This window comes from Mus musculus, chromosome 4 (genome assembly GCF_000001635.26).
Source record: "Mus musculus strain C57BL/6J chromosome 4, GRCm38.p6 C57BL/6J".
NCBI classification, from domain to species: domain Eukaryota; kingdom Metazoa; phylum Chordata; class Mammalia; order Rodentia; family Muridae; genus Mus; species Mus musculus.
Window position 1 is genome coordinate 121,164,147 of NC_000070.6, and position 12,840 is coordinate 121,176,986.

At 44.7% G+C, this 12,840-nt stretch overlaps 1 protein-coding gene across 5 annotated transcripts in view; it reads right to left on the minus strand.

The window, feature by feature from the left end:
• The window catches only part of Rlf (rearranged L-myc fusion sequence), a 69,239-nt gene that overhangs the window by 18,264 nt on the left and 38,135 nt on the right, over positions 1–12,840 (minus strand). For 3 of the 5 annotated variants that reach the window (XM_017319915.2, XM_006502658.2, NM_001346660.1), the window contains one exon: positions 6,472–6,674. In XM_017319915.2, coding sequence (XP_017175404.1) covers positions 6,472–6,633 — 162 coding nt within the window. In that variant the 5' untranslated portion in view covers positions 6,634–6,674. Of the gene's footprint in view, positions 1–6,471; positions 6,675–7,251; positions 7,341–12,840 lie in introns of all 5 variants that reach the window. The other 2 variants (XM_006502657.4, XM_030253080.1) reach the window with 1 other exon arrangement.

A 12,840-nucleotide genomic window follows, 5' to 3' on the forward strand; every position in this document is an offset into this window, starting at 1 on the left:
TTTTGAAGCCATATACTATTTTGCTTATTGTCCCTATTTCTGGCCTGTCAGTGAATACTGTTGTTTCTCAAAATTTCTTTTCCTAACCCTAATACACTATTCTTTAATCAAATTTCCCCAAAATATCATACCTTATCACTTGTTACCTTCAAAGCTGAGTCTGAACTTTATCCAATCTAAGCTCTAATACATTTGTTTCAGAGGACCTCCTTTCACCAAGCCAACAGATCTTGTTTCTTATAAGACCTTAACTCACATGCTCTGGCTCACACAAGGTCTTCACTAGTGAGTTACTGGAAGCACAAGTTAATTCCTGTCTTTTATTACAAGTCAGTTGTTCCTAACACATTCTATCCATCTAACCTTACTTCAAGGTTCAATCAGGCACCAGCTTCTCCACAGAGCTTGTAAATGGTATTTACATGGTTAGTTTCCATAATTACTTCTGTATTGAACACAGCAGCTGCTTAATATTATTTAGTACTTTTCTTTCTATAATTGTTTCTAGCAAATAACGCTATATGAACTCTGTATTTGCCAATGCCCAATACAATAACAATTAAAGTAGGTTTAAATTATGATTAAAGTTAAAGAAAAGTTATAGGATGAGGAGGAAATCAAATCCAAAGTTAGACTTTTGCTGCTACTTCTGAATTTTTCTCACAAAGTCTCAAGTACTGAGATTAATGGCTGTTTCTTAATTTGTTTTCTGAACACAAAATACTGCAGTTGGTATAAGGTCAGTATCTGAACTTACCAGATACTACAGCCAGTCAGCCAGCCAGCCAACCAACCAACCAAACACATGCTTTTAAAAAATGTGTATTACCTCATCCAAGGCCAATCATCTATATGTATACACACGATAGTGCTACCCTTCCCTCCTGTTTTCTTAAGACAGGCCTTAAATCTGAAATCTTCCATCTTGTCTTCTCAATTGCTTCTCTCTAGTACTGCATGTTAGATCCAAAGAATTCTTATTATAGAGTCTATATTTGTTCAGTGTCTATCTATGGTGTGGCAAGAACTGAATCTTTTTAAAAAATGTGCATTTGACACAGAAGCCAGAGAACAACTTTGGGTGTCAACCTCATGAGCACTATCAACCTCCTGTGAGTCTAAATCTCTCATAGCTTGGTAACTCACCAGTTAGACTAATTGGCTGGCCATGTACACACATACACACAAATACACATAAATAAAAAATAAATCTTTCAAAAAAAATTTTTAAAGACGGGTGTATGTGTGTGGGGTGGGTGGGAAGGCCTTACTACATAGCACAGGAGGGACAAATGTTTAGCAAATGCTTTTTGTAATTATATTCAAGATTGCAGTGGGAAGTATGAAAAGACAGATGATGTGAAACAGTTCAGTTTTTGATTTCTTTATGACACAATACTTATACTCAATTAAGAGTCATTGAGACAATCTCAGTTTTGGAAAACTACATTCAGGTGTTCACATCACCAAATAGCTGCTTCACTGTCTAGGTCCACATCTCAAAACAAGGATGACCAACACTGTCACTACTCACATACTATGCACCACCAGACCATCTTCCCCAAAACAAGTACTCTGTGAATGTAATGTTATGGGTTATACTCTTCCCACTAGGATACTGCTAAGTATGTAAATGCTTAAAAAAACAAAACAAAATGAGGAAGTCAGTAGGAAGATAAAGATTAATGGGAGTCAGGATGGAAGGACAAGCTTCTCGAGTCAATCCAGTAGGAAGAACCTTAAACATCAACAATGTAGGTGACAAGCCTCTCAGAACAGGGAGGTAAAAACTGAGCCAAAGGATAATTTAACCACTTCAAATAACTATTGACCCAAACACTGGTCTAGAATTCAAATAAAGAGCTGGCTTTATAACACTGCATTGTAGCAGCTATTTATTGAAAACAGAGTAGAAGAGAAAATATGGAGCATTATTTTCTTTTTAATTTCTTTGTGTGTGTATCTATGTATGTGTGTGTGTTATATGTGCAGCATGGAATATATGTGGAGGTCAGAGACATCATTTAGAAGTTGGCTTTCCTCTTCCATCACGAGATCCAAAGATGAAATGCCAGTGCCTCTGCCTACTAGCCATACATCTAAGCAGTCTCCAAGGCATTACTTTACATTGGACCATGATGAAGGCATCTTTGACAAGGAAGATACTATGAGATAAGAGAGTAGCCATGAAGTGTGACTTGTAAGCACAAACCTCTATGACAAGAACACACTTGGCTTGTGTCTTAAACCTTAACAAGGTAGCTGAAGAGCTGTGAGCATTAAGTTGTTTAAGAAAGTTTAAAAACAAAACAAAACAAAACAAAACAGACATTGGCCATAGCAAATAGAATGAAGGCGTTTAGATTTAACCTGAGAAAAATGGAAAATTATTGGAGGGTGTGGGCAGAAAATGGCCTGACCTAAGCACTAAAGAGATTTTACTTCAAGAAAGTAAAATGTAGTGGCCATCAGCGAAACTACACACAGTTCAGAAGGCTTCTGTATTCATCCTGACATCTCCGATTCCCCACATATTATCTGAAATGAACTATCAGATATATATGTATATATATGTGTGTGTATATATATATGTGTGTGTGTGTGTAAATGTATATATCTATATCTCAAGGATAATGTGTTACTATTGTATTGAAGAATAAAGATAAAAATTACTGAACTCTTCCTCACCCCAGAGCCCGACCCCTCCCATCTAGAGATTGTTCCCAGAACACTCCTGAACTCTTCACCCCAGAATGCATTCCTGAACTCCTCACCCTAGAGTTCGAACTAAAGACTGTTCCAAGAACATTTTTGAGATAAGGGCCTCCTGGAACAACCTCAGAATGAACCGGGTACATTGCCAAATAATAGGACATGACCCCTTAGTTACGTAGAATTCCCTTGGCAGAACCCCTTAGTTATGCAAACTTGTACTTTCCCTGCCCCGCTCTCCCCCCTTGAGTTTTTCCTATATAAGCCTGTGAAAAATTTGGCTCGAGGTCGATTCTCCTCTACACCATACTAGGTGTATGAGTTTCGACCCCAGAGCTCTGGTCTATGTGCTTTCTTGCTGTTGCTTTATTAAATCTTGCCCTCAACATTTTGAGTTCGGTCTCAGTGTCTTCTTGGGTCCGCGGCTGTACCGAGGCTTGAGTGAGGGTCTCCCTTCGGGGGTCTTTCAGTATTATTACAATTACATGGGGTCTCGTGTATACCAAGCTGTCTTCAAACCTACTGTAGAAGAGAATGACCTTGAACTTATCTTTCTGTCTCAGCCTCACCCTAGTGATTGGATTACAAGTCTGCAGCACCATGACTGGTTTATATGGTATTGAGTACTGAACCAAGAGTTTCAGGCCGCTACATGAGCATGCTAAGAGCTAAGCTCCTATCACCTTACTATTTTCAATCCTGTACTACTGATAGCAAACCCAGATTTGAATGCCAGCATTACATTAAGGTAGCCAACATATTTTAATTGGAACTTTTTATCAACAAAAAGGAACTTTGTCAGAGATGTGAAACTAAATGTGAAAAAGTATAGAGTATGCCTAGCCTACAGGGAGCTATGTATTCACTAATCTTTCCACTTCTGACATGGAGAACATAGTTGAAAGGCAACTGACTTCACTGGGTTTATTTTTAGTTGCACTGAGGATCAGTCATGAGGCCTTGCTTAATACTAGGTAAATGTTTAACTAACTATACTCCCTCTCTTTTCTGGCTTCATTGAGAAGCAAGCTCAAGCCAGGCTATGGTGACATATTCTGCAACCCCTCATTAGGGATGCGGAGGCAGGAGTCTGGGAACTGGTGGCCAGCATGGGCTACAGTGAGCTTGGTCTAAGACCAGCCTGGGCAATAGTAATACCCTGTCTCAAAACTTAAACCAAACGAAAGCTCAGGAAGTCATAAAGGCAATCAGGGCCCTAATAGTAATACCAGAAATAGTCAGTGGGGTACTGCAACATTTAACCAAAGGAAAGCAAAGTCAGAAGGAGAAGGAACAATCACTGAAGAGCTAGGAAGTCAAAGTGTGTGAGACCTTAAAAAGACATGGGGAAGCTGGGTGGTGGTGTTGGTGGCGCATGCCTTTAATCCCAGGACTTGGGAGGCAGGTGGATTTCTGAGTCCCAGGCCAGCCTAGTCTACAAAGTGAGTTCCAGGACAGCCAGGGCTACACAGAGAAACCCTGTCCTGAAAAAACCAAAAGACATGGGAAAACATCAAGATGACAGATTGGTAAGAAAGACTGTGGGTCAAATGTCATATTATAATGTCAGTCAGGGGGCTGGAGAGATGGCTCAGTGGTTAAGAACACTGACTGCTCTTCTGAAGGTCCTGAGTTCAAATCCCAGCAACCACATGGTGGCTCACAACCATCCGTAATGAGATCTGACTCCCTCTTCTGGTGCGTCTGAAGACAGCTACAATGTACTTAGATATAATAATAAATCTTAAAAAAAAAAAAGAGAGAGAGAAAGAACCATATAATGTCAGTCAGAGGTGGGAGTGGTAGCCCATCCCTTTAATTTCGAGTACTGGGGAGGCAGAGGACAGCCAGGGGCTATAGAAAGACCCTTTTTCAAAAAAAAAACAAAAAAAAACAAAAAAAACCAAGAAGCTATAGCCAGATTCGGTAGCAGGAGAGTCACAAGTTGAAGGGAACGGGAGGTAGTACCTGGGAATATAGCTCAGTTGGTAGGATGTTTGCCAGGCATATATGAAGCCCTGCCCTTGATTTCCACCAGTACTAAATAAAACTGAGATTGGTGTTGTACACCTGTGATGGACCAGGAGTTCAAGGCCAACCCAGGCTCAGTTGGGGACCGGGGTGGAGAGAACGAATAAGAAGGAATATGAAGGTCCTGAGAGGAGAAAAATATTTCACAGTAAAGTCACACTGAAACTTAACTCAGTGTAGGCCAGGACAAGAAACTGGAGTCACTGTAGAGGAAGAAGGTGCTAAAGATTTCTAACAGAGTGAAGGACTCTCAGCTATCTCTAGGACAGCAAAGAGTGAATGAGAGACATCTGTTATACGAGTGAAGAAGAGGAACTGTCTGCCTCCAATAACAAGAGGTGCACATACACAGAGTAAAGGAGGTGAGCAGACATTCAGGAACAAAGTACCTAAGTTTCTACAGGACAACAGGGAGAAGCGCAGGTTTCAGAGATTTCCTATGAAGGTGGGTGGTAAGTAGACTAAAGAAATGCATATAGTGCAACTGATTTAAAGATGAATTAATTGGTAAATACAACAGAGCAGATAAAGATTTGAGGTAGTCAGAGATACAATTAAGGACACGAATAACAGAGGACCAGAGGAGCAAATGCCATCCGATGTAACTGAGTAGAGAGGCAGGGGAATACGATGAGGATGAGGCAGGCTGGGGAAGGCACAGGTCCTGACTGGTGCTGGTCAAGTCCATACAGTACAGAGAATGAAGCAAAAAGAGAGCAGGATACAGGGGAAAAGTTAAATTTAGAAACTACTATATAGTAGAGAACTCGATCTTTGAGGTGCCTACATTTAGTTAGAAACTTCAGCTTGCAGCTGGCTCAGCAGGGAAGACACCTGCCAACAATCCTGGTGACCTGAGCTCCCTGGAAACCAGGTAAAAGAGAGAATTAACATCCAAACGTATCCTCTGGCATCCACAGGAGTGCCATGAATGCATGCTCACAAAAATACATCTCATATGTATACACCTGTGTGCACACATGCACAATTATAAACAAAGAAAGATGTCTCGGTGTAGAAGTAAGAATTCATGGGTTAAATCTGGAATGGCGGCTGAAAGATAAATAATGACTTAAAGACTAAGCATTCCTATTTTTTTCGGCATGATTTATTAAACATTTGGAGAGAACCAATTCCAAACTTTCTAAGAAACATGATTCACATGTTTCATTAAAATAATACAATCGATAAAAGTTTTTAAAGACTCAGCAATTTTACTAGCATTCTATATACCCCATGGTATCCAGTTTGACCAGTTAATTATTAGTAAAATATATTCTTGAAGCTTAGAGTCCTGCACTTGTGTGTTACAGAGGCAAAAGCACAAAGTTAAGTGTTAACTAAGTTAAAATTAATTCCCACACTCCTTGGATTATTCCTTGACCTATTTACTAATTTCCCAAATCCAATAAAGTTAGAACTGTCAGAAGGAAACCTACTTTTATATCTGACGATTCCACAGTAGACCATCATGTGTAAACACTTATAAACATCATTTGTGCATTCTTAATTATCCATTTTAGAAACCCAACTATACCTATAACTAACTTTATATCCAATCTGAAGAAGTTAAACATATCTATATATCTCTCTATATATCACATATTTATTTATTTAAGCATAAAAGATGAGCTGTGGCTTTCATTCTGGAAGGGAAATAAACCATGCAGTGCCTATACTGACACATCACACCTAGAGCAAGACTGAATGGTTACCTACTGGACTCACCTCCTGAATAGCCTCTTCGCTGGGAAGCATGGAACATAAACATGTGATATAGGCTTGCTGAAAACACGACACCTGGGCAAGTTCTTTAGACTCTGCACACAGTTTTGATAAAGCAGTAGCTTGGGGGATGCAGTTAGACTTCAACAAATGCTTGATTCTCATTTGTAGAAAGGAAGGTCCTTCTTGTGCAATCAATTTGTTAACTAGAAAAAAGGAAAAATGCAATAGTATGACAATGTACCACACACCAGAGTAGTGATGACACTTTCATCGTTCTGCTTTTGCCTTTTCTTCAGAGACTGGCAGATCTCAGGCTGGTCCCGAGCTCACTATACAGCTGAGGATGACCTGTAATTCATGATTCTCCTGCCTCTATTTGCTTGTTGTTACTAAATTCTGAGTTTCTATAACTGAGTGCTTATTCTAGTCTCAAGACTCCTCTCTAACAGAGACAAGAGGGAAATGGAGCTAACAATTTTCATATTAATTAGTTTTACTCTAAACACCAAACGTTTTACTGAAACTGTCAATATTTCAAAATTACATGATCACCTCCCCTAAAGCACTGTTAAGAATAGTGAAATCAACTATAAGTGCAAATAAATTCAAGAAAATGAAGCAAGTGACCTGTACAATATTAGCTACCACAAAGGGGATGCATATGAGGTACCAAGTTTTATGCTAAATGTTCTTATATATCTCATTTAGTCTTCACACCAACACCAAGGCAAGTAATGTCCACAGATTGAAATTAATATTCAGAGAAGTTAGGTCACTTGCCAAGGATTCCAAAGCCAGTGGTGCTGTTTCCTCTAAAGCAGGCATTTCTCAAAGTGTGTTCCAGCGACCAAAAGACCTGAGAGATAGTCCTAGAAAAAGAAGGATTCCTTGGTCAAATCTCTGAACAGTCCTGCAATGAATAAAACTGTTCATGTGCATTTAGCCCAGCGTTTCCCAAGCTGATTTGACCAGAGAACCCTTTTACAAATATTAATCCCTTGTAAAATATATGCTCCTGGTTTAGTACACACTTTGGAAACTGCTGCTCTGAACACTAACATACAGTGCTCAGCAAGCCCTCAACTTTGTAAAGCCACCCAACAAGCCTGTGACATTACACAGCCTTATCTAATAATGCAGCATTCAAGCAAGTTGCTTCAGATGGGTAATCTAAGGCACCGCTTCTCAAACTTGAAAACGCCTCCTAAGAACCCAGGAGACTTATTTAAATGTAGATTCTGACTCAGTAAGTCTACCGGTGTAAATTTTTTTGATACAGGGTCTCCTGTGTATCACCTGAATGCTCTATCTGAAGAATAAAAAATTACTGAACTCTTCCTCACCCCAGAGCCCGACCCCTCCCATCTAGAGTGTTTCCAGAACACTCCTGAACTCTTCACCCCAGAATGCATTCCTGAACTCCTCACCCTAGAGTTCGAACCCTCCCAACTAAAGACTGTTCCAAGAACATTTTTGAGATAAGGGCCTCCTGGAACAACCTCAGAATGAACCGGGTACATTGCCAAATAATAGGACATGACCCCTTAGTTACGTAGAATTCCCTTGGCAGAACCCCTTGTCCCTTGGCAGAACCCCTTAGTTATGCAAACTTGTACTTTCCCTGCCCCGCTCTCCCCCCTTGAGTTTTTCCTATATAAGCCTGTGAAAAATTTGGCTCGAAGTCGATTCTCCTCTGCACCATACTAAGGTGCATGAGTTTCGACCCCAGAGCTCTGGTCTATGTGCTTTCTTGCTGCTGCTTTATTAAATCTTGCCCTCAACATTTTGAGTTCGGTCTCAGTGTCTTCCTGGGTCCGCGGCTGTCCCGAGGCTTGAGTGAGGGTCCCCCTTCGGGGGTCTTTCATTTGGGGGCTCGTCCGGGATCAGCGCGACCACCCAGAGACCCTAGACCCACTTCAAGGTAAGATTCTTTGACCTGTCTTGGTCTGGTGTCTGTGTTCTGTTTCTAAGTTTGGTGTGACCGCAGTTTTGGTTTTGCGGACGCTCAGTGAGACCGCGCTCCGAGAGGGAACGCGGGGTGGATAAGGATAGACGTGTCCAGGTGTCCACCGTCTGTTCGCCCTGGGAGACGTCCCAGGAGGAACAGGGGAGGACCAGGGACGCCTGGTGGACCCCTTTGGAGGCCAAGAGACCATCTGGGGTTGCGAGATCGTGGGTTCGAGTCCCACCTCGTGCCTTGTTGCGAGATCGTGGGTTCAAGTCCCACCTCGTGTTTTGTTGCGAGATCGTGGGTTCGAGTCCCACCTCGCGCCTTGTTGCGAGACCGTGGGTTCGAGTCCCACCTCGTGTTTTGTTACGGGATCGTGGGTTCGAGTCCCACCTCGTGCAGAGGGTCTCAATCGGCCAGCCTTGGAAAGGCCATCTGATTCTTTGAGTTGCTTGTGGTCGACGTGAAGTCGCCGCTGCTTTTGGTTTCTTTTTTGTCTTAGTCTCGTGTTCGCTCTTGTTGTGTCTACTATTATTCTGGAAATGGGACAATCTGTGTCCACTCCCCTTTCTTTAACTCTGGAGCATTGGAAGGAGGTGCAGGTCAGAGCCCACAACAAGTCGGTGGAGGTCAGAAAGGGTCCGTGACAGACCTTTTGCGCCTCCGAGTGGCCGACGTTTGGAGTGGGCTGGCCACCAGAAGGTGCTTTTGACTTGTCACTAATCGCCGCCATCAGGCGAATTGTTTTTCAGGAGGAAGGGGGTCACCCTGATCAGATCCCCTACATTGTGACCTGGCAGAATCTCGTCCAATTCCCACCTCCGTGGGTCAAGCCTTGGACCCCAAATTCTTCGAAACTGACGGTCGCGGTTGCCCAGTCTGATGCAGCCGGAAAGTCCGGCCAGTCAGCACCCCCCAAGATCTATCCAGAGATTGACGACCTTCTCTGGATGGACTCCCAACCTCCCCCTTATCCCCTGCCCCAGCAGCCACCTGCAGCCGCCCCACCACAGGAACCAATAGCGAGAGGGGCTCAGGGACCGGCGGGGGGGACTCGGAGCCGCAGAGGCCGAAGCCCCGGGGAGGAAGGGGGGCCGGATTCAACAGTTGCCTTGCCACTTAGAGCACATTTGGGAGGGCCAGCGCCAGGACCTAATGATCTCATTCCTTTACAATACTGGCCTTTTTCCTCTTCTGATTTATATAATTGGAAAACTAACCACCCTCCCTTCTCAGAGAACCCCTCTGGGCTTACTGGGCTCCTTGAGTCACTTATGTTCTCCCATCAACCCACTTGGGATGATTGTCAGCAGCTTTTGCAGGTTCTTTTTACCATAGAAGAAAGAGAAAGAATCCTGATGGAGGCGAGAAAAAATGTTCTGGGAGAGGACGGCACACCCACTGCCTCCCTAACCTCATGGACGAGGCTTTCCCCTTGAACCGCCCCAACTGGGACTACAACACCGCGGAAGGTAGGGGACGCCTCCTTGTCTATCGCCGGACTCTAGTGGCAGGTCTCAGAGGAGCCGCTAGACGGCCCACCAATTTGGCTAAGGTAAGAGAGGTCTTGCAGGGGCAGACTGAACCACCCTCAGTCTTCCTTGAGCGTCTCATGGAGGCATATAGGAGGTACACCCCTTTTGACCCCTCGTCAGAGGGGCAGAGAGCCGCCGTAGCCATGGCCTTCATTGGTCAGTCCGCTCCCGACATTAAGAAAAAGCTGCAAAGGCTGGAGGGGCTCCAAGATCATACGCTCCAAGATTTAGTAAAAGAAGCAGAGAAAGTCTATCATAAGAGGGAAACAGAAGAAGAGAGGCAGGAGAGAGAAAAGAAAGAAATGGAGGAAAGGGAAAATAGACGGGATCGCTGTCAGGAAAGAAATTTGAGTAAAATTTTGGCCGCAGTTGTAAATGATAGACAGTCAGGAAAAGGTAAAACAGGGCTCCTGGGCAACAGGGCAGTGAAACCGCCAGGTGGCAGAAAGATACCACTGGAAAAAGACCAATGCGCCTATTGCAAAGAGAAAGGACACTGGGCTAGAGATTGCCCTAAAAACCGGGAGCGATCCAAGGTCCTGACCCTAGAAGATGATTAGGGAAGTCGGGGCTCAGACCCCCTCCCTGAGCCTAGGGTAACTTTGTCCGTGGAGGGGACCCCTGTCAACTTCCTGATAGACACCGGAGCAGAGCATTCAGTACTCACTAGCCCCCTAGGCAAGCTAGGCTCTAAAAAGACCATGGTGATTGGAGCCACTGGTAGTAAATTTTACCCCTGGACGACCAAAGGAGCCCTACAGATAAACAAGAACATAGTGACCCACTCCTTCCTGGTGATACCTGAGTGTCCTGCTCCCCTCTTGGGGCGCGATCTGCTAACCAAACTAAAGGCTCAAGTCCAATTTACTTCAGAAGGCCCACAAGTAAGCTGGGGAAAAGCCCCGGTTGCCTGCCTTGTCCTCAACACAGAGGAAGAGTACCGGTTGCATGAAGAGCAACCCAAAAATGCAGTCTCTTCAGGCTGGCTAACTGCGTTCCCCAATGTCTGGGCAGAACAAGCAGGAATGGGGTTGGCTAAACAAGTGCCTCCGGTTGTGGTAGAACTTAAAGCTGATGCCACCCCCATCTCGGTAAGACAATACCCCATGAGCAAGGAAGCTAGGGAGGGCATCCGACCTCATATCCAGAGGTTGCTAGACCAAGGAGTTTTAGTGGCCTGTCAGTCCCCCTGGAATACACCACTTCTGCCGGTTCGAAAACCAGGGACCAATGACTATCGCCCGGTGCAAGACCTCCGGGAGGTTAACAAAAGGGTCCTGGACATTCACCCCACAGTCCCGAACCCGTACAATTTATAAAGCTCTCTCCCACCCGAAAGAACATGGTATACAGTCCTGGACTTAAAAGATGCCTTCTTTTGCCTGCGTTTGCACCCTAAGAGTCAGTTCCTGTTTGCCTTTGAATGGAGGGACCCAGAGGGCGGACAGACTGGTCAACTAACCTGGACTAGGCTACCACAGGGGTTCAAAAATTCCCCCACCCTGTTTGATGAGGCCCTCCATCGGGATCTCGCGCCTTTTCGCGCTAGAAACCCTCAGCTTACCCTACTACAGTATGTGGATGATCTCTTGGTCGCGGCGGCCTCGAAGGAGCTGTGTCACCAGGGAACTGAGAGGCTCCTCACAGAACTGAGTGACTTGGGGTATCGAGTTTCGGCTAAAAAGGCACAAATTTGTCAAACTGAGGTAACCTACCTGGGGTATACCCTCCGAGGGGGTAAAAGATGGCTCACAGAAGCCCGGAAGAAGACTGTTATGATGATCCCATCGCCAACCACCCCACGGCAGGTACGTGAGTTTCTGGGGACTGCTGGCTTTTGTAGACTCTGGATTCCAGGCTTTGCAACCCTAGCGGCACCTCTATATCCTTTGACTAAGGAAGGGGTTCCTTTTGAGTGGAAAGAAGAGCACCAAAGAGCTTTTGAGGCTATCAAGTCGTCTCTAATGACTGCCCCTGCGCTAGCATTACCAGACTTGACTAAGCCTTTCGTCCTATATGTGGACGAGAGAGCGGGTGTAGCCAGGGGAGTGTTGACACAAGCACTGGGACCCTGGAAGAGACCTGTAGCCTATTTGTCAAAAAAATTAGATCCCGTTGCTAGTGGATGGCCCACATGTCTGAAAGCTATTGCGGCAGTAGCCCTGCTGATCAAAGATGCTGACAAATTGACAATGGGACAGCAGGTGACTGTTGTAGCCCCTCATGCCTTGGAAAGTATCGTGCGGCAGCCACCTGACAGATGGATGACAAATGCCCGAATGACACACTATCAGAGCCTGCTGCTAAATGATCGTGTAACCTTTGCGCCCCCTGCCATCCTCAACCCAGCTACCCTTCTCCCTCTAACAAATGATTCCGTCCCAGTACATCAATGTACAGACATCCTCGCTGAAGAAACTGGGACCAGAAGTGCAAAGGTAAATACTGCAACCCCCTACTTATAAAGTTCACCGAGAAAGGGCAACAACACCGTCTGAGTTGGCTTAAAGGAAATAGGTGGGGTTGGCGAGTATACATTCCACTAAGAGATCCTGGGTTCATTTTCACGATCAGACTGACAGTGAGAGACCCGGCGGTGACACTCGTAGGGCCCAACAAGGTCCTTATAGAACAGAGCCCCCCAGTCGTACCGGCTCCCCCAAAGGTCCCGGCCGTACCAGCTCCACCAACTCCACAGCCCAACACGGTGGTACCCTCCCTAGGGACTAATACTCCCCTCATAAAGCCTACCTTGGCTTCCCCACCGCCCCTAGATACAGAGAGCCGTCTGGTCAGTCTAGTCCAGGGAGCTTTTTTAGCTTTAAATAGGACTAACCCTAATATGACTCAATCATGCTGGTTATGCTATGCCTCTAGCCCCCCTTA